At 41.0% G+C, this 27,370-nt stretch overlaps 2 protein-coding genes across 2 annotated transcripts in view; one reads left to right on the top strand and one right to left on the bottom strand.

Annotated features, from left to right (window-relative positions):
• Positions 1-27,370, top strand: part of TRPC5 (transient receptor potential cation channel subfamily C member 5) — a 126,996-nt gene that overhangs the window by 37,477 nt on the left and 62,149 nt on the right. The window lies entirely within an intron of this gene.
• On the bottom strand, positions 1,817-27,370 carry TRPC5OS (TRPC5 opposite strand). The gene is made up of 3 exons (XM_035007361.1): positions 27,329-27,370; positions 8,850-8,950; positions 1,817-3,310 (listed from the first exon to the last, which is right to left on the bottom strand). The coding sequence occupies exon 3, from the start codon at positions 3,013-3,015 to the stop codon at positions 2,683-2,685; it is 333 nt and encodes a 110-aa protein (XP_034863252.1). The 5' UTR covers positions 3,016-3,310; positions 8,850-8,950; positions 27,329-27,370; the 3' UTR covers positions 1,817-2,682.

Below are 27,370 nucleotides of genomic sequence, written 5' to 3'. Positions count from 1 at the left end.
TTATTCCTAAGTATTTTATTATTGCCTACACTTAACTTCTTATCACTATCAACTCTAATCATGCCTAATACAACAACCCATTGTTTGGAGCGGGTTTACATCTTAACAGTTCTTAAACACATGTAATCACACAATCAAAGCAAACATCTAATATATTTTATCTAATCCTGAGGTGCCACTGTAGTACAATCTTTCCACATGACTCATCTGCCAGGAGGCTAGCCAGCTTCACATATTACCAGGTTGTAGCATCTTCCAGCTTTGACACATAAGGACCATGTTGAGCATTAGTTGCTTTATAGGCTGGTTCAAGCTTTATCTTGTTTCAAGGTGTGTAGTAGTCCCACAGATTTCTCTTGATGTATTTTGATGGCCAGCTTTAGTTAGTATGCTTGCTTGTGTTCTCTCATTAATATTAACAGTTTTAATGAGCTCACACTAATCTGTTATAGCGCCTATATTCCAGAGTTCTACATAGGGGAATAGCTACCGTTCGGTATCAATCATATTTGAAGAGCACCAGATCTGTCCATTTACAGTGAAATTGTTCACTAAATAGAATTTGTAGCAGACTGATGGTCTCTCCTTGGATGTTTCCTGATCTTGCCCAAGTACTCCTGCTTTGGGTTTTATTTTGACACAAAATTAGAGCCAATTTCCTAAAGTCCAAATTCCTAGTGGAGAGTATATATCTTTTCCAGCTGTTTCCAAAACTTTAATTAAAGCATAGACTCTATCTTTTAACTTTTATCCAATTCCTCTTTGATTCTTCTTGGTTGGACATACTGCAATAGCTAGAGTCCCCTACCCTAGGAAAGTAAGGCTCGATTTGTCCAATTAGTACAGCAGCGAAGTCCCTCAATCTGCTGTCTGGTCTGGCTTGTAATTACCCACGGTAGTTGCTTGATGATAGAACTTTTATTTCTCCTCTTTGTGTCTTTGTGCACCCATTTAAGTGTCCTGGATCCTCATCTACTCCACACAGCAGTCTACTGTGGAACTTTCTCATAATAACATGTTTGAGTAGCTACCTAAGTGCCTCTCATTTTCAAAAGGATCTGTGGTAGCTTTTTTTTTTTGATACAGCAGTCTCCTTTAATTTGTTACATACACTCACCCTGAAATTCAGTGGTGAAATTGACTTTGTTTCTCCTGCCACTGCTTATCCACATCAGATCTCTAATTTCCCCCACATTTACCTTTAAAAGCAGCTAATTATCCCTGTATGTAGACCTCACTTAGGATTAGAGGCAGCATCTGTCATGTTGATTAGTTATGAATCTATCTGTATTCAATGTATTTTTAATCTATTTGCTAATAATATGCTTTAGGACTCTATACGAATTGGGTATAGTCTGGTTTCCACCAGGATGGATTAACTTCCACATGTCATTTCTTCACAATTTGAATGCACCAATTTGTCCTAACTACTACTCTGCCTTTACCTAGTTGTTGCCCATGTTGTAAGATGCAAAGACCATTCTCTAGGAAGGAGGACCATAGTGTCCATGGGCTTGTCTGAAGGGTAGCTATTGTTCCAAATGGAAGCAAGATTACTATATGGCATGGAATTAGTATGAGCAGTGAATTTCCCACACATTTATTGGGTCTCTTTCTATTTTGATATGGGGAGAGGGGTCATCCAACTATTGCATTTTAGCCTTCTGGTATTTGTAGAATTATTAGGGCTAAATACCAGTCCATATTTTATTCAAATTCATTATTGCTCCCATTTGTCAATAGTTAAGATTTCTGTGTCAAGGTGGCAGCAGGTACCCTATAATAAGCCTATCAGCTATTCTTTATAAATCTAACTATACCCAAGAAGATATACTTTATCCACTTCTATTTGTGGACCATCACGTCTGAGCCAATGCCATAAGGGTTTGACTCCATTGGTGAACAGTCTTTCATGGGGCTATGTTTAGACCTGTTAGTACTACTACTACTCCTCTCATTGTTATTTGATGTAATTTGCCCTTTCCATTTGGGGAACAATACTGAAGACTAGTTGTAGTGTGGGTCATCATTTGAGGGAATAGTCCTGCATCAGAACCTCTTGGCCTCAGCTTTTTCAAAGGCTTCTCCCTGGCAAAAGTTATCTGAAAACCTTTCTACAGTTTTATTATCTGATAGATGGTGCTTTTTCAAAATTGCTTCCCCTAGTCTGCTCTAGCATTCTTTGGTTGACACATCCTCTCCTAAAGGCCTAGTGAGGAGTTATATCTTTTCAAATAGAAGTGCCCCAACGCTGTCCTGTCAGTGTGATGTATTCATTATAATACCGTCTTGGGGGATATTCCCCTTTTGGTTTCCATTCGCAGAATAATGACATTGGGTTCCAACACATAATAGAGTCCATGAGGCCTTCACTCCGTTGTTAGGTGAGGAGTTTCTTTTTTTGGTATTATTTGCTTCTGTTATTAGGAACCCCAACAGGAGAACAAGAACAGGTAGATAAAAAGCCATATGGCTAAAGTCGGAGCTTTTAAAAGAAATATAAAGAAGAAAACAGGCCAGCTTCTACTGGAAGTAAATCTAGTATTACTTGTTCTATAAGCTATTAGTAATGAAAATGTACAGAACTAGGAGAACAAACATTGTTAATACTCAGAAAAATCAGAATCTATTTAAAACAGAAAAACGATCAGTTCTCACATGCTGCTGGGGGCAAATTAGATCTTAACCACTTCTTAGGTCATTGTTTATACTGGAGAGTACATCTTCATATAAATCTTCTATGTCTAACATCGCTTGATCTATGTCAAGGATTAGGTCTTCATCTTCTCTTGGTGTAAGTATTGACTCTAAGTCTGAGAGCTCAGCAAGGTCTGGGAGCGAACCTTCCTCAGGAGGAGATGCATCCATTTCTACCTCTTCTGCTCTATCATTTTGCTCTACACAAGGAACCTGTTCTTGTGAAATCAGCTGTAAAAGCTCTTCAGCTACTCTTATTAACTGGGCTACACAATCAACAAGTCCAGCAACCAGCACGGGGACTGACACAGGCTCCATGCCTCAATGATCTCCTCAGTAGATAAATATTACTGAAAGCTGTAGCAAATGGGCTCTTGGTGATAATGGATCCTATGGGGCTAGGAATGGTTCTATGGTTGTTTTGGTTGAGAAATGAGGCTGTTGATATGATCAAGTACAGAATGAGGCCAGTGGTCCTACAGCACTTTTTGATAAAGTTGGTGAACCTCCCACAAAACTTACATACGACGCTCTTGTTTGTGTTGGCAGTAAACTGCTATTATAATGACCACCAGAGAGACTGCCACCGCCAAAAGAAAACAGCAAAGCAGATCTAATAATAGAAAAGAGAAATATAAAGATTATTATTCTTGAGCCTTTATCTGTCCTACAGGTTCTGGCTATAGGATAAGGTTGAAAGAGTATCCCTAGTTATTGATCCTCCTTTTTGATGGCTTTCTTTCTTGAACATTTCTATTGAGGAAGTTACATTCACTCAGAGTCTTTCAATTAATTCTGTCTTTATTAGCACTTTACCTCATTGCCATTTATATCTGGTGCTGCTAAATTCTTTCGTGTTTTAAGTCTTCCATTCATTAAGGTTTCCAATTGGCCGTACAGCCTGGGGAATTTGTGAAATTAAAGTTCCACAGTTTGTGTCTTTTGCCAAATTTTGGACAACTTCTGAAATAAAAGTAGTTCCTTGGTCATTTCCTATTACTGCCAATACTGCATATCTAGCAGCTAGTTCCTTCAATTTTGTCTAATGCCATGAACATACTATTCTCATCTGCATGTCTGGTGTGCTCTGCAAACCCTCTTCCTGAGGAAGTTTATACTTCTATAAGGTAGTATTCTTTGTTTAAAAATCTAAAGATTGGCCCAGTATCATCTACTTCACACATTGGTCTGGTTTAACATGCCCCACTCCTCTTAAAAATGAGTTTGTTGGGACGCCTGGGTGGCTCAGTTGGTTAAGTGTATGCCTTAGGCTCAGGTCATGATCCCAGGGTCCTGGGATCAACTCCCGCATCAGGCTCCCTGCTCAAGGGGAGCCTGCATCTCCCTCTGCCTGCTGCTCCCCCTGCTTGTGCACTCTCGCTCTCTCTCTCTCTCTCTGGCAAATAAATAAAATCTTTTTAAAAAAGAAAAAAATGAGTTTGTTGAAGATGCAAGTTTTTAGTAATTTGACATGTCTCATATCGCTTACTCACTTGTTTGATTCATACATTTTCCCCCACTCTTTCCCCTCTGCTTACCTAGGACATTCATGCCCAAATGCCATGAGGCTTCATGGGCCCATTCTGTGACCTTAAATTGAACTGACAAGGGAGTTGAATTTGAACTTGGAGTCCCTAGGACTGTAGAGTCCACATTAGTTTTGGGGGTCAGATTGTCTCCTCTTTTACACTAAATAGATTATTCTGTCTTCCTGTTCTGATGAGTTGGTACATGTCCTACATGAATTGTTAAATTTCTTTCATTGATTTCTTTTCTTATCTCCCTTCACCAGATTGTTTTTCCTGCAGTAGTCCAGTCTGTAATGTTCCATTTATTATAACATACATCTTCAGTCCATGGCTGATCAGTTTAGCTATATACTTTGACCAAGTATTTCCTTGGGTACATATACACATTGAATTTCTAGCAGCCAGTCCTGCAAATGGGGCTGCTTTTATTTCTCTAGCCTCAGTTGAGCTTTTCCTAGTGGAAAGTATTAGGAAGCAGCCATCCATCTCACTCCTTAAGGATATTGCCAAATCTATCAATGCCCTATTTCCATCAGTTCTGACCAGAGCGGGGCCCAGCAAACCACAGGCACTACTTCTGGCTAATTGTACTCCTTAGACCTTTATCTGAGTACAGCAAACCACTGGCCAGATGAACTGTGATTTTCAGATGGAGCTTGCTGGTCTCCATGGGTCCTGCTTTGACCCACTCAGTTATATACTATCTCCACTTAACATAAGTTCTTTCAGAACCATACTTTTTTTTTTTTTTTTTTTTTTGGTCCAAAATCCTGACAGTAGATGTGAAGCATGCCCCGAGAAGGGTCACAACAATTATGATCAGAAGGCATGATTATGGTTGGAGATAACTTCTCATCTGAAATATGGGAGAATGGGCACTGGAAGTTATTTTATTAGCTTAAAGAATCTCTGCATTTTGACTAGAGAAAAATCAGTCTGGTGGAAGGAAATAATGGAAAGAAACTGTGAGAGGAATTTGGCATTAATGTAGAGTGTGGATCAGAAGGGAAACACAGAAGAAAGGTGTGTGTTAAATATTACTAGAGGAATACACTCACACTAAACCGATTTAATTTCTGGCTTCTCCTTCACCCAGGTGTTTTTTGTTTTTTGTTTTTTTCCTCAGCATCTCTACCTCCCTCTAGGACTCTGATATTCCTCTTCTTGGTCAATAGACCTCCATTTATTCACCTATATGTTTCATTCTATTTGACTCTCTGTGTATCTCCTTCTTCCACTATCCCTTCCCGTCATCTTTTCTTCTCTCTCTCCCTAAACTGGGAAAAATTTCAAAAATAAATTATATTCCACTTATTGAGTTGATATTGTATTGAAAAAGTCTTACATTATACAATCTAAATGTAAAAAGCAGAGAGGTGGAACATTTCATAGCTGGCTGTTTTATAAAGATAAATGTAGTTACTTTTTACTTATGCAAACCTTGATTTATCTCTTCAATCACTTGGTCACCTTTGAGGGGAAAAAAATATCCCGACTTAGCCTTAACCCTGTTGACCATTGTGTTAACTAATCCACAATTCCTAGCTTCAAAGCATCTTGGAACCTAGGACCTGGGGGCTTGGAGAAGACAAGGAGAGTATTGAGAAACTGCTAAATACTGCAGTACTAAGAAAGAGTAAGACTATAGCATCAGCTTATTCCAGTTGTGATAATTTTTAAAGCAAGTAACCCCTGACACCTTAGTTTGCCTGAAAGGGGGTATGTTGGATAGTTTGTGCCTAGCCCCAACTTACCTTAAGGGCCATTTTTTAAAATATATTTCTTAAGTCTTTTTGTTTTTATTTTTATTTCTTTTTTATTGGTATATAACATTAAATTAGTTTCAGGTATACAACATAGTAATTTGATATTTGCATATATTACAAAGTGATCACCACAATAAATCTAGTTGCCATCCATCACCATACAGCTGACCCCCTTCACCCTTTTTGCCCACAACCCAACCCCCTTCTGCTCTGATAACCACCAATCTGTTCTCTGTATCTATGAGTTTTGTTTTGTTTTGCTTATTCATTTGTTTTTTAGATCTCACATATAAGTGAAATCATATAGTATTTGTCTTTCTCGCCCAACTTATTTCACTTAACATAATACCCTCTAGATCCATCCATGTTGTTGCAAATGGCAAGATCTCTTTCTTTTTATGGCTGAGTCATATTCTGTTGTGTATATAAACCACATCGTCTTTTCCGAAATTCACCCATTGATAGACACATATGCTGCTTCCATACCTTGGCTATTACAAAATGCTGCAATGAACATGGGGTATGTGTGTCTTTTCAAATTAGTGTTTTTATTTTCTTCACATAAATACCCAGAAGTAGAACTGCTATATCATATGGTAGTTCTATTTTTGATTTTTTGAGGAAGCTCCATACTGTTTTCCATAGTGGGTATACCAATTTATATTTCCACCAACAGTGTTTAAGGGCCCTTTTATTAGCTGTTCCCTCTGCCTGGGATCCCTTTCCCCAGGAAAAAAAAAATGGCTTCTTGTCATTCTGTTCTCAGTTTAAATATCTTCTCAGATTTCTCACCCTCCAACCTAAAAAAGCTCCCCTAACCATCCCTTTCTCATTATACATGCAGTACATTTTTGCATTATGGTACCTACAGGCTGGAGGAAGGGACAACTTTCAGCTCTTTCATTCAGAAAATATTATCAAGTTGAATCCATGAATAGACATAGCAAGGGGTACAAAGATAAACCAATTCATCAAAACACACAGTAAATAAAATGAGCAGCAGTCCACAGACTGAGAGAAAATATTCATAAAACATATATCTGACAAAGAACTTGTAACCAGAATATACAAAGAGCCCCTACTGGGGGGTGGGCAGTGGGTGAAGTGGGTGAATGGAGTCAAAAGGTACAAACTTTCCATTATAAAATAAATAAGTCACAGGGATGTAACGCACAGCATGGTGACTATAGTGAATAATATTGTATTGCATATTTGAAAGTTACTAAGAGAATAAATTTCAAAAATTATAACAAGAAAAAATGTTTTGTAACTATGTATGGTGACAGATATTAATGACATTTATTGTGGTGATCACTTTGCAATATATACAAAGATCAAATCATTCTGTCATATACATGAAACTAATATACTGTTATATGTCAATGATACCTCAATAAAAAAAGTGCCCCTACAACTCAATAATAAAAAGATAAACCAATTAAAAATGGGCAGAAGATTTGGACAAACATTTCACAAAGGAAGAAAAATAAATAGCTAATAAGCACATGAAAAAATATTCAACATCATTAGTCATCAAAGAAATACAAATTAACATCACAATAAGACACCACAACATACTAATTAACTGGTTAAAAATTAAAGACTGACAACACCAGATGTTGACAAAGCTGTAGAGCAACTAGAATTCTCACACATTGCTGGTGGGATATAAAATGGTACAACCTCTTTGAAAATGTCTGGCAGTTTCTTATAAAACTAAGCAAGCACCCACCTTGATCCCCAGCAATTTCACTCTGAGGTGTTTAACCAAGAGAAATTAAATTCACAAAAAGACTTTTAGAAGAATGGTTATAACAGCTTTATGCATAATAGCAAAAAAAAAAAAAAGAAAAAAAAACAGCGGAAAAAGCCCAGCTGTCAATCAAAAGGAGAATGGATAAACAAAATGTGGTATATTCATACAGTGTAATACTAATCAGCAAGAAAAAGAAAGCCACTACTGATAGGGACCATAGCATGAATGGATATCAAAAACATTATACTTAATAAAAGAAGCCAGATATGAAAGAATACATACTGTAAGATTCCACTCATATGCAATTCTAGAAAATGCAAAATGACCTATGATGGAAAAAAATCAGAAAAGTGGTTGCTTCTAGAGAACTGATTGGGAAGAGGCAAAAGAGAACTTTCTGGGGTGACAGTAATGATTATATTTTAGAATTTTGGGTTACAAAAGAATATGAATATGCATTTGTCAAAACTCATTAAATAGTACTCGTAAGATCTGTGCATCTAATTGCATGTAAATTTTACTCCTTCCAAAAATTTAACCAAGCATAATCCCCAGCCTCAAGAACCATATATCAGATGAGATGACATGCCCATGAATAATTATTCTAATAAATGCTCACATTTGTAGAAGACCTATTATGTTTCTGTGAAATCCACTTGTCTTATATTAGGACATTTCATCCTCACAGTAACCCTATGAAGTTACAGATGAAAGAATTGAGAATCAGAGAAATTAACAAACTTGCCCACAGTCACATGGTTAAGTAAAGATGCAGAACCAAAAGTCAGCCCAAGTCTGACTCCTGAAGTCCTATGCCGGAGGGCACCAATTCAGGGGGCTACATAGGAGCAAAATTTGCCTTATTCAGGCCAGAGCTGACATCTCATTCTGAGCAGGGATAGAACTGAGAATGTTAATCTCATTTGCCATCCCTGGAAACTGGCTGAATTCCAAGCTGACTATGAGCCCTCAGGCGGAGGGATGGCGACAGCCTGATTGGTGCCCTCAGGGATCCTCATCATCTGTGGAAGAAATGCTGTGTCCATTTTATCTGCCCTTCTACTGACCTACTGAATTGGCCCAAACACTCAAACTACTCACCTGTGATAGAGCTGAGATGGATGAGAAAGTCAAGGTTCCAGCCTGTGAATGTCTTCCGGACTTCCGCTTTCAAGCGGGGATGTGAATGCTCCTGTCACAAACTAAAGAACAAAAAGAAGGATAAACTGCAAAATCAATACATAAAGATATCCCTGATCTGTGGAAACAAGGACAAGATAAACTAAAATTTCTGAGAGCACAGAGCCTTTCCTAAGTGAGCTGGTCATCCAGAGCTTTTTTCTTCATGAGACATTTGCTCATTCTGGGCCCAAGTTGAAGATGAGGTTTGGCCCCAAGGCAGAAGGACTCTACTGTGGAAAAGGAGAAATCTGCATAATATTTGAGGCTAGTAAAGAAAACTAATCCTGAATTTCAGGCTTCTCTAATTTCCAATCCATTACACACCACATACCAAAATTAATAATAATAATAATAATAATAATAATAATTGTAAATGGATCATAGACCTAACATGAATGATAAAACAATAAATCTTCAAGATCAAACCATAGGCAAATATCTTCTTGACCTTGGTAGGCAAAGATTTCTTATTTGAAAATAAGAAAAATTTTTTGAAAACAAAAAATATTAACTATGAAAGAAGACTGATAAACTGGACTTCATAAAAATAAATAACTTCCATTTATTAAAAGACCCCTTAAGAGGGTGAAAAGGCCAACCACAGACTGGAAGAAAATATTCACAGTATGTATGTGTATATCTAACGAAGGACTTGTATCCAATATATACATATATTTTTTATAGTCTTTCAAATCAACAAGAGAGAATCCAATTTAAAAAAAAAAAAAGTCCAATTTTTTAAAAAAAAACAAAGAACTAAATGGCACTTCACAGATGAGAACATCCAAATGGCCTACAAGCATATGAGTAGGCTTTCATTACTGCACATCAGAAAAATGCAAATTAAAACTACAATAAGACACACAAAACCCCACCAAAGAATAGCTAAAATGGAAAAAACTGACAGTACCAAGCATTGAGAAGAACATGGAGCAACTGGAACTCTCATACATTGTTGGTGAAAGTGTTAAGTGGTAATAAGTACTTTTAGGAAACTATTTGACAGGGATGCCTGGGTGGCTCAGTCTGTTAAGTGTCTGCCTTCAGCTCAGGTCATGATTCCAGGGTCCTGGGATCGAGCCCCGCATCGGGCTCCCTGCTCAGCGGGGAGCCTGTGTCTCTCTCTGCCTGCCACTCCCCCTGCTTGTGCATTCTCTCTCTCTCTCTCGCTAAGCTCCCTGATAAATAAATAAATAAATAAATAAATAAATAAATAAATAAATAAATATCTTTAAAAAAAGGAAACTGTTTGACAGTATCTACTAAAACCAAACATACCTCTATCTCATGACCCTGCAATTCTACTCTTCAGTATCCAAAAGAAAAATGTACAAATGTCCCCCCAAAAAACATGTACAAGAATGATGAAAGAAACCAGATGCATAAATATGCATATTGTATAATTCCATTTACATGAAATTTTAAAATAAGTAAACAAGTCTATGGAATGGAAGTGAATGAAGTGGTTACCTTTGGGTGGAGGATTATTGACTGGCAAGGGATATGAAAAAGCTTTCTGGGATGCTAGAAAGGTTCTATGTCATAATATGATTTCATATGTTTTTAAAAAAACATTCAGTTCTACCCTTAAAATTTGTGTGCTTCACTGTATGTATATCTCAAAAAAATTGTTTTAATTTTGGGTCTCTCTCCTGTAAAACCAGTAAGGACAGCAAGACAGTGATGAGAATTTTGGCAGTGTTTAGCAAGCCAGTCATCACAGCCAATGACAATGGAATGAAATCTGAAGGTACGGAGCAGGGTCCCTTTGGCCCATGTGGCTCTCTACCTCAGGTCAGTGCTAACTAAGTAAAGCAAGAGAGCCTTACAGCTAGATGGAGTTATAAACTGACACAAGATGAGATGACCCACATCTTACAAGTAGCTCAGAAAGACAGCTGGAACAGAGAGCAAGCTAGCCATCCGATAACTAGGGTCTTTAACCCCATAGGTTTTTATTAATTTCACTCTTATGACATTTTTGTCAGCACAACTAATCAAGAGCCATTGTTTTTCTTTTAGCTGATAGTCCTATCCTGCTATTTTGTGATGCTCATAACTAGCAAACTGGCAGTAAGTGTCTAACAGTAGGATGGAAAGGAGCAAAGGAATCCAAATCCTCTGGGTCTATGTTTATAGTAGATAAGCTTCTCTGCATCAGGCAAGGTAAATTAGTTCATATCCAAGGGGAACAGAGGCAGTTATGTGAGAGAGATTAAAATGCGCCTTTGGTGAGTGTAGGTGCCAGGTTCCTATCTACAAACAGTAAATTTTTTCATAATGCTCCCTTCTCTGAGGAGAAGGTGCTGCAGTACCATTCGGATACATGCATTCAATACAGATTAAAAAAAAAAAAAAAAAAAAAAAAACACCCCCCAGACATTACTTCTCTTTGCTGTCCTCACCCCTGAGGAAAACATCAAGAAGTCCTTGCCCCCAAAGGACAAATCTTATAATTTTTTAAAACGACTCTACTTATTTGTTTGTTTGTTTGAGAGAGAGAGAGAGAGAGAGAGAGAAAGAAAGAGAGAGCAGGAGCTTGGGGAGGAGCAGAGGGAGAGGGACTAAGAAGGCTCCATGTTCAGTGCATAGCTTGACATGGGGCTCAGTCTCACGACCCTGAGACCACAACCGGAGCCAAAATCAAGGGTCAGAAGCTTCAGTGACTGAGCCACCCAGGCGCCCTGAAAAATTTTATAATTTTGACATAGCTGGTGCTCTCTGAGGGGCTACAATGAACAAAACAAGTGTTTACCCTTTAAACTCTTTTTTTTAAGCGACAAAACTTTGCCTTTAAAAAAAAAAAGCTGTGTGCAATAAGGCATTTGCCTGTTATAGGATCTGACATTTAAAATCCCCATGAACCATCTTTAATTTATCAAGAGAGAAAGGAAAGAATTGTACAGCTGAAGAGCTAAACATGGTCCCTTCTTGAAAATATATGAAAAATTCAAAACAGAAACTGGAAAGAGAGGGAGTAGGAAATGTCCTTATGGTCAATTTAAACTGAATTCTACTGAATTTCTTTCCTCCTCCTCCAAATTTGCTCACTGCTGCAGAGAGAATCACAAATTCTTGCTTACCGTTCCGAAAAACAACTTAGTCACTGGAGAAAAACAACCACTTTTGAAAATGTATCTCTTAGTTATTTTCCTAGACAGACAAAGAGTTTCCTCAAAACTATTCAAACGGGAGAACAGCCCCCCCATCTTGGCTTGGTGGGACCCTGCACAGGCTTGTCCCTGAATCTTGGCTATTATGAGAAGCCCACAGCCACCACCCCCCCTACCCCAGAGAGCCTAAAAAGAGCTGTACTACTTCTAGAAAGGTTCTTGGCTTTTAAATATTACCAGTGCAGAGGACATGGTCTAAAATAAGGGAAATAAGAACAAAACTTGGAAGTAACAGGAAAAGGGATTCTATTTTCACATCTTCTCTCAGCTTTCTGAGAAGGAAAAAGGCAAATCGCCATTGTTTGTTTGTTCATGTATTTTCTTTGGGAGAGTCAGTCACGTGATGCTAGTGGTTGAAAGGGTAGGATCTGTGTCAAACAGATCTGTGTTTGAATCTCAACCTTTCCACTTACTACCTTCCAGGTAGAAGGTAGAGTACTAGAGTACTACCTTACTCTGGTAGTAAGGCTACTCTGCCTCAGTTTCTCATCTGCAAAATGAAGGTAATAAGAGTTGTGAGAACAACATGAGTTAATATACACAACGAGTATAGAATGGTGCCTGCTATATAGGAAGCTTCTTAATAAATGCTAGCTAATGTAATTGTTCTGGAGAAATTCCGGGATCCAGGAACTGGTGAGTGGTACATCCCGAGTACTGACTAGTGACCCTGTGAAGGTAGGAGGGGAGGAGCTGCAGGTATTACAAAAACTGGAAGGGCGGGCCAGAGATAACAATTTATCTCATGGTTAGAACTAACATGACTTTGAACTGGGTAAAGATATGAGGGAGCAGGACTGTCTTGTGACTCTGGCTCACAGGTCATCCTTCCAGAAGACCTGAGGCCAATCAGGTAGGGAATCCTTGAGGATTAGACGATCTTCCTAGCCTAACTCCTTCTTGCCTTTGAAGCATGCATGCACTCTGGCTCCTAGCTCTGGCGGGAAGAAGCTGGCTACACGTCAAGACTGCTCATTGGCTATTCCTCCAGTATAGGGCCAGCTGCGCGGAGAAGGCCCTCTGCTTGGTCTTATGGTGATGCATCTTTCAAAGCATTAACTAGCTTATTCCTTGGAAACATTCACTTAGAAAGTAATTAGCAAAGTCATTAAGGCAAGAAAATGAAGGCCATTACCCTGTGTCTAGCATGACTTCACCTGAACCAGCCCAGACTTTGAGATCTTCCTACGTGAATCATTTGGGTAAGAAAAGGAGCATCATACATAGATCTTTGTATGCTTTTTATTCTCTACCATCTTAGCCTGGCTTTAGTCCTGAGTTTCAAGAATACTTCTCAGAAATTTGAAAAGAGCAAGACTAAGCACCAGCCGTGGCCTCCTCTCTGTTTCTGTGGCAAATGCCAGTTTGCCAGGAAAGACCTGGTTCGTTTCTTTTTCCACCTGGAAAAAAGATCAGAGGCCGTATAGTTCTTTCTGCCTGCAAATGTGCTTACTACTTATCCACCAAAGGAAGAATGCTTCTGTTTTTAATGATCTCAAAATATGATTCCATAACGTCCCTTGGTAGTTCATCTGTGTTTCGTCATTTCCTCCTTCTGCTAATTATATCCTCAAGTACCTTCACATACATTAACTTATTTAATCCTGATAACATCCTGTGCAATAAGGATTATTCCTTTTTTACGACTGAGGAAGTGAAGATGCATCATTGATAAGTAACTTGCTGGGATTACACAGCTGGTTAGTAGCAGAGCAAGACTGAGAATCTGATTCTTCAGGCTCTCTACCCTCTGTGCTGTCCTTTACACTGTGGTCCACCTAGTACTGCTCTGGGCAGCTCCTAATCACCAACAGAATAAGATACAGTGTTAAGATGGCAACAAGAACACCATATGGCCATGGTGGGTCATAGGCCACAAGTCCCCTTGAGGATAACCATTCCGTTGTCCTCATCCCTACATACTATTGTTCCCAGAGTGCACCTATAGTCAGAACATTCTAGTAAAAAGGAAAGATACCAAAAATCTACATGAACATTAAAATCACCCAAAGACCATATGATGCTCCATGGAAATAAAAAATAAGACTTCTCCATTTCTGACCTCTGAGATAAATAAAATCAGAATAAACTGGAGGAAGGGAGGAAGAGAAAACATTTCTTAATATCCTATAAAGAAAAATGTTTTGCCCTTGGGCATGAATTCGTTGTTTCCTTTCCCTCTGAAGATTTCATTCCTCTTATCTCTCAAGGTTCATAAAGGGGCCAAAGGTTGGCATTTTAAACATGGGTAAAGAGCTCATCCCATTACCTATATGCTTGGGACTCAGAAAAGCACATCAGGGCCTCAGCTCTTTGGTCTGGCAAGAGCCCTCAAATGAAAGACTGGGTGGAGTTGTCCTTTCAGGATTCCTCAGTTTTCTTTTTAATATTAGAGGCAGGGGAATCTCCAGGCAGTTTTGCTTGACAAGAACAAAATCTCTCTCTTATCTCATGACTGATATTACCAGGTTAAATATTTGTTCTAAAACACACACTTTTAATGAAATATAATGGCCACTCCACTTAAGTACCCTTGTCCAAGTCCCCAGTGGCTTCCACCCTTGACATGGTTGATCACTCCCCAGGTCCTCCTCTGCTCCATCTATAATTACTTCCTTAGTGATCTCCTCCAGGCTGTAAATAATACCTATAACACAGATGACTCCCAAATTTATTTAGCTAGTTCAGACCTTTCTCCAGAATTTCCTCTTTGTGTATCTAATTGCCTTCATGCTGACCTGTGATATCTGAAACTCGGTATATCCAAAACTGTATCCTTGGTCTTCCCTCCAAAACCTGCTCTACCTAGAGCCTTCTCCAGCTCAGTAGATGGCAACTCTATCCTTCTCGCTACTCAGGTGAAAAAATCTTGAGTTTATCTTTGTTTGACTCTTTTCTTTTCCCCACAATCCACAGCCAATATCCTTTTGGCTCTGCCTTCAAAATACATTCAAAATCTAAAACTTGTCATTGTGAGCCACCAGCATCTACCTCTCACCCTGATTATTTCAACAGCCTCCTCACAGGATTGCCTTTGCCTCACCCCAGTCTCTTCTCAACACAAGAGCCAGAGTGAGCCCTTTACAATGTAAGTCAGAATGGGGCAGCTGGGTGGTTTGGCTGGCTAAGCATCCAACTCTTGACTTCGGCTCAGGGTCATGAGATCGAGCCCTGAGCTGGCCTCTGCGCTGGGCGTGGAGCCTGCTTAAGATTCTCTCTCTCTCCTCCCTCTGCTCCTCCCCATGCCCGTTCTCTCAAAATAAATAAATAAATAAATAAAATAAAGTCAGACCATGTCTCTCCTCCTCTAATGGTTCTGCATATCCTTCAGAATAAAGCCCAGATCTTTTATAATGGCCTCCATGGCCCCCCACGATATAGTCTGCAACTTCATTTCTACTTCTCTCCCCCTCCCTCCACTCCAGCCACTCTGGCCACTTTGCCATTCCTCAAACTCACCAGAACACTTCCTCTGTAGGCCCTTTACACCGGCTATTACTTCTGCCTGGAATGTTCTTTGCTCAGATATCTGAATGACTAAATTCCTCCCCTCCTTCAGACTCTGCTTACATCTCACCTTCTCAACGAGAGCTACACGTGCCACCCTTTGAAAAATTTAACTTCCCCCTCCCCACCTGGCACTCCTGAGTCTTCCTTATGCCTTATTTATTCTGCTCTACCTTTTCCATTTTCTTAGAACTTGTCACCTTCTATATATATATTGTATAGTTTACTTACTTATTATGATTACTGTTTTATGGCTCCCCCCACTCCAGAAGGTAAACTCCCAACAAGACAGTGATCTCTGTTTCATTTAAGCACGCACGCACAGTGGGTACTCAATAACTATTTGTTGAATGAATAATAGAACTAACAATTCCTCAGATTTTTTATAAGGCTTTATACTTTTTCTACTGTTTTCACATTATATCTCATTTGATCTCCACAGTTACCATATAGCGTGGATAGGGCAACACAGAGTTTATTACCTCCATCTTACATTTAGGAAAATTGACACCCAGAGAGACAAAACGATCTACCCAGAATCACACAGCTGGAATGTGGTAGAACCAGAAGTCTAGTTCTGTGCTCCCTTTCCGTAGCCTCCAACATTGTACTGCAAAGCCCCCAGGCCTCCAGGAAAGGCCTTCCAGATCTTTTGTTAGGACAGAGATATGGCCTGCTTATGCCACTAACCCAATGCCTTGAAGCTGAATGTGCTTCACCAGCTCATGGAAATACAAACACATGAAGTCATCTAAAGCTTATGTAGGGAGTCGCCATGTGCATGTCAGAGAAAATAATGCCATTCCCACATGGCGTCCTCTCCAAGAAAGAAAGCAACGTTTGAATCTACCAGCTGCTCAGTGAAATAAATCACTTGTTTCTTCCTAACCATCTCTGTCTGCCTCTCGCATTACACAGTGAACCAAATAGTTCTCCAAAGCAACCTAAAGGCAAAAAGCAGGAAATCATGGTCCTGAAGTGCATCCTAGTGGCCTCTTCCCCAGTGCCCCCGTCCGGGCCACTGACCACCCGTGCTGCAAGCCCCCCCCCCACTATTACTGCCACACTCCCCCTTCTATCTCCACAAGCAGAGTGGAGGCTGTCCCTTGAAATGTACCACTGAAGAGGAAGCTGGTGTTTATTTGGCAGAGGTGGGGGGGAACAGGATACTTCATGCTTGGCACATTGCTACCATTGGCATCCAATCCAGAAGCTGCTACATTCTGCAGGGGTGGCAACTATTTTGTCCTCAGGATAACACAGTGGAAGATACAGCTATATTTACATACAGGCTTTTTAACAGAGACACCTGTCACCCCTGGTAAGCTTACAGGAGGCAAGAGAAATGGCACAGCCAGGAAAAGGCAAGCCAAGTTCTCAGTGCCTTCTGGCAGCAGAACCCACAGTAACAGAGAGGGAGGCCTGATTTCTTTCCCTGGCCCCCAAAATGTCATTATAACACGGATGTATCCAGTCACCCTCCTGAGAATTCCTAAGGAGACCAGGTTTGTCTTCAGTGTATTCGTCCTTTGATCACAGCAAATCAAGTGGTTGAGGTTTAACTCTACTACCAAGTCAGCTCTGCTGCCAGGTTCAACAGACTCCCCCTTGGGACAATAAGCATCAGGTCACTAGATAAACCCCAGGCTGCAAACAGAAGTGTCAACGCAAGTGCAGTCTACCACACACCTGATGGACTTCAGATAATGTATGCACGGAAACATCTCTGAAAGCTGCAGACCCTGAAACAATCTCAGCCACACACATGTACTGAAGTACCTGACACTGAGCAAGCAGGAAGAATGGAGGAAAGAGATTCTCTTTAAAGGGGAAAAATAAGGAATTTGGAGGCAAAGAAACCTGAGTTTAAGTTTAAAAGTTTTCTTACCTTGGGCAGGTCACTTAGGCTTGCCGTAACTCACTTTTCCTGATCTGAAAACAGGATGATGGTAAGGGCCTTGAGCAAGTATTACTTTTGTAATTTCGACAACTTTTAATTATGGGGAGGGGCCCCTTTACTATAGCTTAAAAAATAACAGCACGGCTTTTGAATTCAAACATTTTGAAGTTTGGTTTAAGCTCTACCTTTGATACTGACCGCACAGCACTGAGGGAGGCACTTCTCTCTAAACCTGAGTTTGCTCGTCTGCACATCAGGGATGAGGGTAACACCTATCTCAAATGGAAGCTATACTAATCAAATGAAATAATGCTGAAAATGTGTTTTGTAAACTTTTATAAACCAAAACTATAAACTATAAATGTGCTTTGTAAACTCCAAGGCAAAGAAAAGTTTTCTTTAAAAGGCCCTAATTGGTCTCTGAGAAACAAACTGAGGGTTCTAGAGGGGAGGGGGGTGGGGGGATGGGTGAGCCTGGTGATGGGTATTAAAGAGGGCACCTATTGAATGGAGCACTGGGTGTTACACGCAAACAATGAATCATGGAACACTACATCAAAAACTAATGATGTAAGGTATGGTGATTAACATAACATAATAAAATTAAATTTAAAAAAAAAAAGGCCTTGACTGGAGTGCCCAATCAGTCTGGTTTGCCAGGGGCCAGGGGATTTTCCAGGACCCAGAACTTTCAGTGCTAAATATGCAAGGTCTTGGGCAAACTGGATGAAGCTGGTTACCCTGATCTTGACTAACCCTTAACAAAGTGAGGGCCTAAATAGGCCTTAACTAGATGTGAGGCCTTAACAAGATGTAAGGCCCTGGCTTCACCTTAACTAGACTAACTAGGCATTAACTGGGCTTAGGCTCTGGCTAGGACTTAACTACACTCTGACTAGGACATAACTAAGTTTAGCCCCTGGGCTAAATAGGCCTTAAATAGACCAATGTGGGGCTCGTTGCTGGGCTCGATCCCAGGACCCTGGGATCATAACCTGAGCCGAAGGCAGACGCTTAACGACTGAGCCACCCAGGCCCCCCTGGGTTGATTAAGTCTTAACTGGGCTTTAGAACCTTGATATCCCTTAACTAGACTCTGACTATAACTTCTCTAGATGTAGGCTGCAACTAGGCCTTAATTAGACTCCAACTATACCTTAACTATGTTTTGACCCTGGCTAGGGCTTAAATGGGTTCTAGCTAGGCCAAAACTATGTTTAGACCCTGGTTAGGCCTTATGTGAACTAGCTAAGCTTTAACCAGTCTCGGGCTCTGACTAGGCCTGAACTGAACCCTGACTAAGCCTCAACTGAGCCCTGACTAGGGCTTAACTGGGCTGATGAAGCCTTAACTGGGCTTTGGCCCTAGCTGGGCCTTAAGTAAACTAACTAGGTCTTAATTGGACAAACTATCCCTTAACTAGCCTGGGCCCTTTATACATTAACTAGACTCTTAGGTTCTGACTAGACCTTCACTGGGCTCTGACTAGGCCTGAACTAGACTTTAGCCCTAGTTAGGCCTCAACTGGCCTGGCTAGCTTTAAACTAGGTTTAGGTTCTGGGAATACCTTAACAAGACTCTGGCTAGGCCTTAACTAGGTTCTGACTAAGTTTGAATAAGCTTAGGCCCTGGATCTACCTCAAGCAGTTTCTGACTAAAACTTTATAAATAGAGTTTGGCTCTAACTGGTCTCTGACTAGACATAAACTAGGCTTAGGCCATCGCTAGTCCTTATCATACCCTGATGAGATCTAAACCATGTTGGTTAGCTTTTAACTAGACTAGGCCCTAGCCATACCTTAACAAAATACTGGCCAGGCCTTAACCAGGCTCTGACTAGAATTTAATAAGCTTAGGTCCTGGACCTACCTCAATAGTTTCTGACTGAAACTTAAGTAGATTTTGGCCCTAACTGGTCTCTGATTAAACATAAACTAGGCTTAGGATCTAGCTAGTCCTTAATATACTCTGATGAGATTTTAACCATGTTGGTTAGCTCTTAACTAGGCATAGGTCCTGATATATATATTTTTTTTTAAGATTTTATTTATTTTTTTGACAGAGAGAGACATAGCGAGAGCAGGAACACAAGCAGGGGGAATGGGAGAGGGAGAAGCAGGCTTCCCGCAGAGCAGGGAGCCCGATGTGGGACTCGATCCCAGGACCCTGGGATCATGACCTGAGCCGAAGGCAGACACTTAACGACTGAGCCACCCAGGTGCCCGGCCCTGATATATTTTAACAAGACTCTGGCTAGGCCTTAACTGGGCTCTGACTAGGCTTTAGTAAGTGTAGGCCATGCATCTACCTCAAGTAGTTTCTGACTAAAACTTAAGTAGATTTTGGCCCTAACTGGTCTCTGACTAGACATAAACTAGGCTTAGGCCATAACTAATCCAAGTCATACTCTGATGGGATCTTAACCCTATTGGTTAGCTTTTATTTCAGCTTAGACTTTGGCTATACCTTAACAAGACTCTGGCTATGACTTAATCAGGCTCTGACCAGGCTTGAATAAGCTTAGGTCCTGGATCTACCTCAAGTAGTTTCTGACTAAAACTTAAGTAAATTTTGGCCCTAAATGGTCTCTGACTAAACATACACTAGGCTTAGAACCTGGCTGAACCTTAAGAAGACTCTGATAGGTCCTAAACATGCTCTGGCTATGTCTAACTACAATCTGACTAGTAGTTAACTACGTTTAGGCCTTGGCTATGTCTTAACCAGACTCTGACTAGACCTTAACTATGTTTAGGCCCTAGCAGGGCCTTAACTGAGTTATCTAGACTTTAACTGGACAACTAAGCCGTAAGTAGGCTTAGGCTCTGGTTATATCTTAACTGGGCTGACTAGGCCTTAACTAGGCTTTGAACCTGGCTGTGCCCTGGTCAGACCTAACTATGCCAGGACCATGGCTTAACTGGGTTCAAGCCCCAGCTAGGCCTTATCTAGACTGTGCTCCTGAATAGGCCCTGGATTTGCCTTAATTAACCACTGCTTAGGCCTTGGCTAAACTGCAGTTAATAGGACTGTACACGCCTAAGGACTCTTTACTAAGATTAACCTCAATCAAAAACTCCTTTCAGCCCTCACCTCCCCTAGTTTACATCTGCCATTACCTCAGTTATCCTGCAGTTTCAGGCTGCCCTCTGGGTCATAAAAAGGATGGACATAATCCCACCTTACCCAACTGCAACAGGAAATAAGCTACTTCTGGCCTCACTGCAGCCAGATTTATAGTGTCACACAGGAAGCAACCACTGAATTGATAACCCCCAAGAAACCAGGGGAAACTCTTTTAGGTAACACTCCACCCAGAAATAAATCTTTTCATTCAATAAAGATGGTCATACAACTGCTTCCAGGACACCTACATTTTGTAAAATTTTGTAACAGATATAGAAGAAAGGCTTCCCCAAGGACAGGAAATACAGCTACAGCTTTTGCCCATAATGTACAACTGGGAATTAAAGAGAAAGATAGCAGGGCACCTGGGTGGCTCAGTCAGTTAAGCGTCCCACTCTTGATTTCAGTTCAGGTCATGGTCGCAGTGTTGTGAGATCGGGCCCCACGTTGGCTGCCCGTCCCCCACTCCTGCTCTCTCTCTCTCTCTCTACCAAAAGAAGAAGAAGAAGAAGGAGAAGGAGAAGAAAAATAGCTAACATACTACAATTGCAGTAAAGGGAGTATAAGTTTCATAAGGCTGAACTCGAGCATTTGTTCACTTCGGCTCCACTAATCATTTTTGTCATCCTTATCAACTTAAATAAGCCTGTACAGTCCTATTAACCCCTTCAAGTACAGGATGACTCAGGATCAGCCCTGAATGAACTAACTGAAATTTGTGGGTACTCTCCAGGACAAAGAGGGCAAGTAGCCCTCCTCACAGGACAGTACCTGAATAGGGCCTGTTCTTGTAGTATATAACGACTCCTTACATTAGGCGGTGTGTAGTAGTAGGTCAAAGGGACTGATCTGAGCACTAGGATCAGGAAATCTGTGTATTCATTCATTCACTCATCCCATAAAAATGTACTGATCACCTGCTATGTGCCAAATATCATCCTAGGGCCTGGGAATATGATGGTAAGCACAAATAACCACAGCTCTGGCCCTCGTGGGGTTTTCATTCTACAAACAAAACCAAGGGCGGTTCTGCACAGCCATTAGTTGAAGCCTAAATTAAAACAATCTACAGGGATGCCTGGATGGCTCAGTTGGTTAAGCGTCTGCCTTCGGCTCAGGTCATGATCCCAGGGTCCTGAGATCGAGCCCCATGTCCGGCTCCCTGTTCATCGGGGAGTCTGCTTCTCCCTCTCCCTCCTGCTCTGCCTACTTGTGCTCTTTCTCTGCCAAATAAATAAAATCTTTAAAAAATTTTTTTAAATAAAACAATCTACAAAATCACAAAGCAAAGTCAAAAGCAATGGGCACAGCTCAAAATGAAAGAATAGGTGTAGGAATTTGGGGGTAAATGCCAGGTAAATGTCAGAAAAACAGACAACAGCAACAAATGAATATCATCCTCACTTTAAAAAGATGCCAACAGAGAGAGAATTGCTAAAGATCACCTGGCTGTAAGCGGCAGATAGGATTCCAACCCAGAACTGATGGGACTCCAGAGCCAAAGGACTTTCCAGGGCCACCACACTCCAGGACTGATGTCTAACCACAGAAGTCTCAGGAAATGAAGGAAAGAGCTTTAAGGATCTTCAGATTCCTCTACTAAAGCCACTCATCACCAGCTCAGTCCTTCTTCAGTTCTGCCTGCTTTTGGATGATGGGGCAGGGATATGGTTTTGATGGGAAGGGAGGAGTGAAAATCTGGTGATAAGCCTCAAGGGGTGTGGCATGGACAATGGCTGAAAATAAAAGGATGGTTACAATTGTATAAAACCTCTGGGCTATGACGACTTTTGTGGGAAAAAAGGCAAACAAATGAAAAAGGATACTTCATGAAGATTTGTTCCTAGTAAGTTACTGAGAAAGGGTAGGAATAACCAGAAGGTCTGTGACTACTGAATGTAACAAAAATCTCAGGGATTTACAGTAATCCCTGGGGTTGTTAGAAATGGTAATGCTTAATAGCCCGCATTCTGCCAACAAAACGGATTATTCTTGCATGTAAATATGCTATCTATATCAAACAAAAATAAAATTAAGTCTCTCAGAAACAAGAGGCTAGCCCCATCCCTCTGATTTATTCACCTTGACCCAATGATGGGAGGGAGTTCATTGCACAGGGATGATCAGGGGAATTCCAGCTGACAATAGGAAGCCAACCTTCTTCAAGGTCAAGGATTTCCCAAGGTTATTCCAGACTTGGAACTGTTACTCAGTTAAATCCTGGAAGATGCCAATTGGTTCTGCAGTTCTCCTCCCTCTCGCTCCTCAAAGTGACTCAGAAGCAACTTCATAATGCTATAGAAAACCTCTCCTTTTGTGGCAGCTAGATTCTCTAGCCCAGCTCCTTGGTCAAGGTGTGTAGTATATTCTTTCAATATTCTCTCTTCTCTATTTTATATATACTCAATATATTCTTCAATCCTCCTGGGAGATCCTGAAGGGACACAATGTACTCCCCACTCAAAGGCTGCTGGCAGGGTAACTATAGCTAATGACCACCAATATCCTTGGGAAAGAAAATGGCTCCATCATCTGGTTTGTCAGTGCCACAGAATTGAGAAATTCAATATCACACAATTAATGGCAGACTTCTTTTTCTAGTCCTTTCACTGCTTCCTAGAATGAGAGGTGTCTTGTCTTCTAAACTAGAAATAATGTGATAAGGAGAAAAGAGCACACACAATAAAAGGAAGAAAATGTGTTTTCTAGCTTCTTCCACTCCTGCCCTTATCATCACCACCACCAACACCATGTCATCCTGGGCAAGTCATTTATACTTTCTGGTCCACAGTTCTTCCTTCCATAAAATGGAATAGCTTACCCATTTGAAAAAAAAAAAAAAGGACAGGAAGTGGACCAGATAAATGAATCCCATTAGCATAGTAGATAAAAACACAGACTTTGGAGTTATATAGAATGGGTTGGAATCGCAGCTCTATAACTTTGTAGCTATATGCCTTTGGCATGTGATTTAACCTCACTGATTTAACATTCTCTTCTCTGTAAAAAGAGGCCAGATACTAATAATACCTATTTCATGGAGCTGTCATCCAAGAATATACAGAAAATTCTTAGTTCAATAAATTAACATGCTCCATTAAGAACCAGGAAGAATGAGCTACAAGTTGTGAAACCTTACTCCTTTTATTCACATCACTTTTTGGTGTCTTAAGAGTATTTATCATGCACTCGATAAAAATGTACTGACTGGTTTACTGGACTTTCCCATAGAGCAGCAGTAGGAAGATTCACAGTGCACTACCAAGGAACCTCAGAAGCCTAGAAAATGGTGTTAGAACAGGGCAAGATATCAGAGTGGTTTTCTTATCTTCACCCGCAGTCTAGCTCAACCCACATGAAATGTCTTTTGGGAACCACGGGCCCCATTGGGATGATACATAGAAATGTCAGGAAGAGGGGTGCCTGGGTGGCTCAGTTGGTTAAGTGTCCGACTCTTGACTTAGGCTCAGGTCATGATCTCAGGGTCGTGAGATCGAGCCCAGCGTCAGGCTCCATGCTGGACGTGGAGTCTGCTTGGGATTTTCTCTCTCCCTCTCCCTCTCCCTTTGCCTCTCTCTCTCCCAAATAAAAAAATAAAGTGTTTTTTAAAATGTCAGAAAGACACTTCAGTTTAACCTGAAGAATGAGAGCCCAGGACTCCTGGGTTCTCCACTCTGCTCGGGCACTGAAACGTTCTGTGCCTTTATTTTATACATTTTCTCTTTCTCTGATTTTCCCACCTTCTGGTCAGTCTCTGAGGAGGCTACCAACAGAGTTATAATATTTGAAAGATACGTTGAAAAGAATAAGCATTATTAACTACTAGTAACACTTTGTGAACAAATTAATAAATGCTTCCCTTACAGTTGTAGAAACATTACAAACCGCTGCTGTAATTAGATGTCTCTCCAGCTCTGCTTTGATATTCAGGATCATAAGGAAAGTGTGTTGGCATCATTTCAGTACTTTGTGTTTAAGTGCAAGTACTGAGCCATTAACTCACTCCAAGGAGAGGCAGAGAAAGGAATGAGTTTAAGGGTCTCAGAACTGAAAGCGAGTAACCAGGGAAGGTTATACTTCTCTTTCTGGAGGCTGTGAACTGGACACCCATGTTTCTCAATGGGAAATGGCTTTGGATTGCCCCTGCTGAAGGACAAGGGGGTAACTAAGCTAGGCTCCAGTCACGTAGGCAGTGGGTGTCAACTGAGTCGATTCCTGTGCGCACGCGCGCACACACAAACACATACACACACATGGGGAAACATTTGGCAATGTCTGGAAATATTTTCAGTTTTCACAACTATAAGAGGGTGATAGGGAAGTGCCACTGGCAACTAGTGGGCAGAGGCCAGGGATATGACTGAACACGCAACAGTGCCTAGGACAGTCTCCCAGAACAAAGACTTATCCAGCCCAAAATGCAAATACTGTGGAAGTTGAGAAAATGTGAACCGGAGAATCTTTCCATCCTTCCCATCCAAACAACTAGCAAATATTCTCGAAGGCTTTTCTTGTGGGCATGATGAGAGATCTAAGCTGTGGTCTCTGCCCCTCAGGAAGCTTAGAGTTTAATAGGAACACCAAACAAGCACACTAGAACCTACCAGAAAATAAAGAAGTATATTACACATAGCTAATATGTTTTTCCTACAGAGCCCCTGGGGCTCTAGCAACTTTGAGAAGGGGGAGAACAGGAGCATGGCAATTGTTCAGGGAAATGTAAGAAGAGCTGGGTTTTGAGCTGGTATTTAAAGGAGAAAACTATTCTTTCCCTTCCCCTCATTATTGGGAGAAAGATGAATCTCTGCTACCCACACTTCCTTTCTTCTCTTTCTCTATTTCACCAGCATCTTATAATCTGATCTCAGGATGCCACAGACTCTAGGACACCACAGAAAGTGTACTCTGGTAGGTGGTCAGTGACATATTAATTACCAGAGCCAATCGCCTGTCCTCAATGTTAATCTTCCTAACCCACACCCTTTTGAAACTCTCTTCCTTCTTGACTTTTTTGACACTGTCATTTGTTCTGGTTCTCTTTTGCCATCTATGGCTCAGCCTTGGATTTCTTTCCACAGCCCACCTGTGCGGATAGGTGTGCCTCGAAGTGTGGCCTGCTGTCTCGTTCTCACTCAGTTCTCACTCACCTCTTATTCTTCCTTAATTATTTGATTCATTCATTCATATTCACAAGGATCTAGAGTTCCACAGGGGATTTGAGGTAGGTATGATCTCATGCCGTGTATTTTCCCTTAGTTATCCTACCCACTCCTATGGGCTCACCCATCTTCTGTAACAGGCAACTCCCCAAACTATACCCCTGACTCTGATGTCCTTTCTACACACCCCTCCTACATGCCCAGCCAACTCCTGGACACTGTCTGCAAACACCTCAAATCCACCGTATCCTAAACTTAGTGAGATGAACTTGTCCTGGTCTGCCCAGGACTTACCCGGGTTTAGCACTGAGAGTCCCACATTCTGGGCATTCCCTCGATAGCAGACAAACCCGGCCCGTAAGTCACCATACCTAAAACGAACTCATCAGTATCTGTCCCAAACCCAGTCCTCCGCCTGTTCCCTTGTATCATGTAATAGCAGAGGTATCCTCAGCTCCTCTTCACCTTCCACCCCTTCATGCAATCCATTCCCAAATACTGTCAATTCCACCTCTGAAATATCTCCATTACTGTACTCTCATTTCCACTCCCATTGCTCTAGCTCAGGCCCTGTTACCTCTCACTTGGAAAGTTACAACAGACTCGTAATCAGCCCCCCCATCTCCAGCCACTCTGTCACACCAACTCCATCTCCCTTTGCAGATTCTTCCTCCACACAGCCAAGATTGATCATTCTGAAACACACATCTGAGCACACACAGGTAATCGTCTCAGCAATCTGGAAGTCTTGTGAACTGAATTGTTTAGACCAGCCTTCAACCAAAGCTCCCGGGTATTCGAGCGTGATCACTACACAGTGTGATACCAGTAATAATATGAGCTATAAGTAAAAGGGAAAAGCAAAACCAAATGAAACCAACTACCATACCCTTGAGAAGCCAGGAATTCTGAGTCTGTTGAATTCTGAGTCTGTTGCTTACAGTTTTGCATCTCATTTCTTCAGAGAAGTATATGACAACCACAGTTAAGGCAGGTAAGCATTGCCAGGGAAGTCCCGGGTGGTATAGCCCAGTTATGACCTTGATCCTCATCTGACACAGAATCACCTGGAAGTTACAGTATGCAGAAGCTAAGATAGTTTGAGAGAGAATCCACTTGCTCCCTTAGGCTATTGGGTCTTAACTTGTCTGTGGTCCTGCTCCAAATTATGTTTGCAAGAGCCATCGGCTTTCCACCCCGGACTGGCAAGAAAAAAGAGAATTGGCTTGAAAGATGTTTATATCAGTGACAGGAAATATGTATCTCATTTGAATAATGGACATAGGACTCCAAATATAGATCATGAGAAGTGAAAATCCGAAAGAGAAGGGCAGGTGCTTTCCCCAGAGGGGAAAGAGAGCTCATCCCTTCCTCCCTCCGCAAAACATATCTATGCTCCGTGTCCTCTCCAATGCTTGCAAGTGGTGAATTGTTTATGAAGGAACTCACCTTGGGAGGGAAGGGTTGACCATCACAGAGACATCAGGAAAAGATGGCTCTCAGAAATAGAAGGGCCATCACCCAACAGCTTACCTGTCAAATATAGGAATTTCTATCATTTGAAGGTAACGTCTT

The sequence above is a fragment of the Mirounga leonina genome, unplaced genomic scaffold (assembly GCF_011800145.1).
Source record: "Mirounga leonina isolate KUSES-001 unplaced genomic scaffold, KU_Mleo_1.0 Mir_101664, whole genome shotgun sequence".
NCBI classification, from domain to species: Eukaryota; Metazoa; Chordata; class Mammalia; order Carnivora; family Phocidae; genus Mirounga; species Mirounga leonina.
Note: the sequence above shows the minus strand (reverse complement) of the source record. Positions and strands in the feature narration are given on the sequence as shown.

Coding starts and splice junctions, on each gene's coding strand:
- TRPC5OS (XM_035007361.1), bottom strand. CDS start 3,015: ATGGAGCCTGTGTCAGTCCCCGTGCTGGTTGCTGGACTTGTTGATTGT.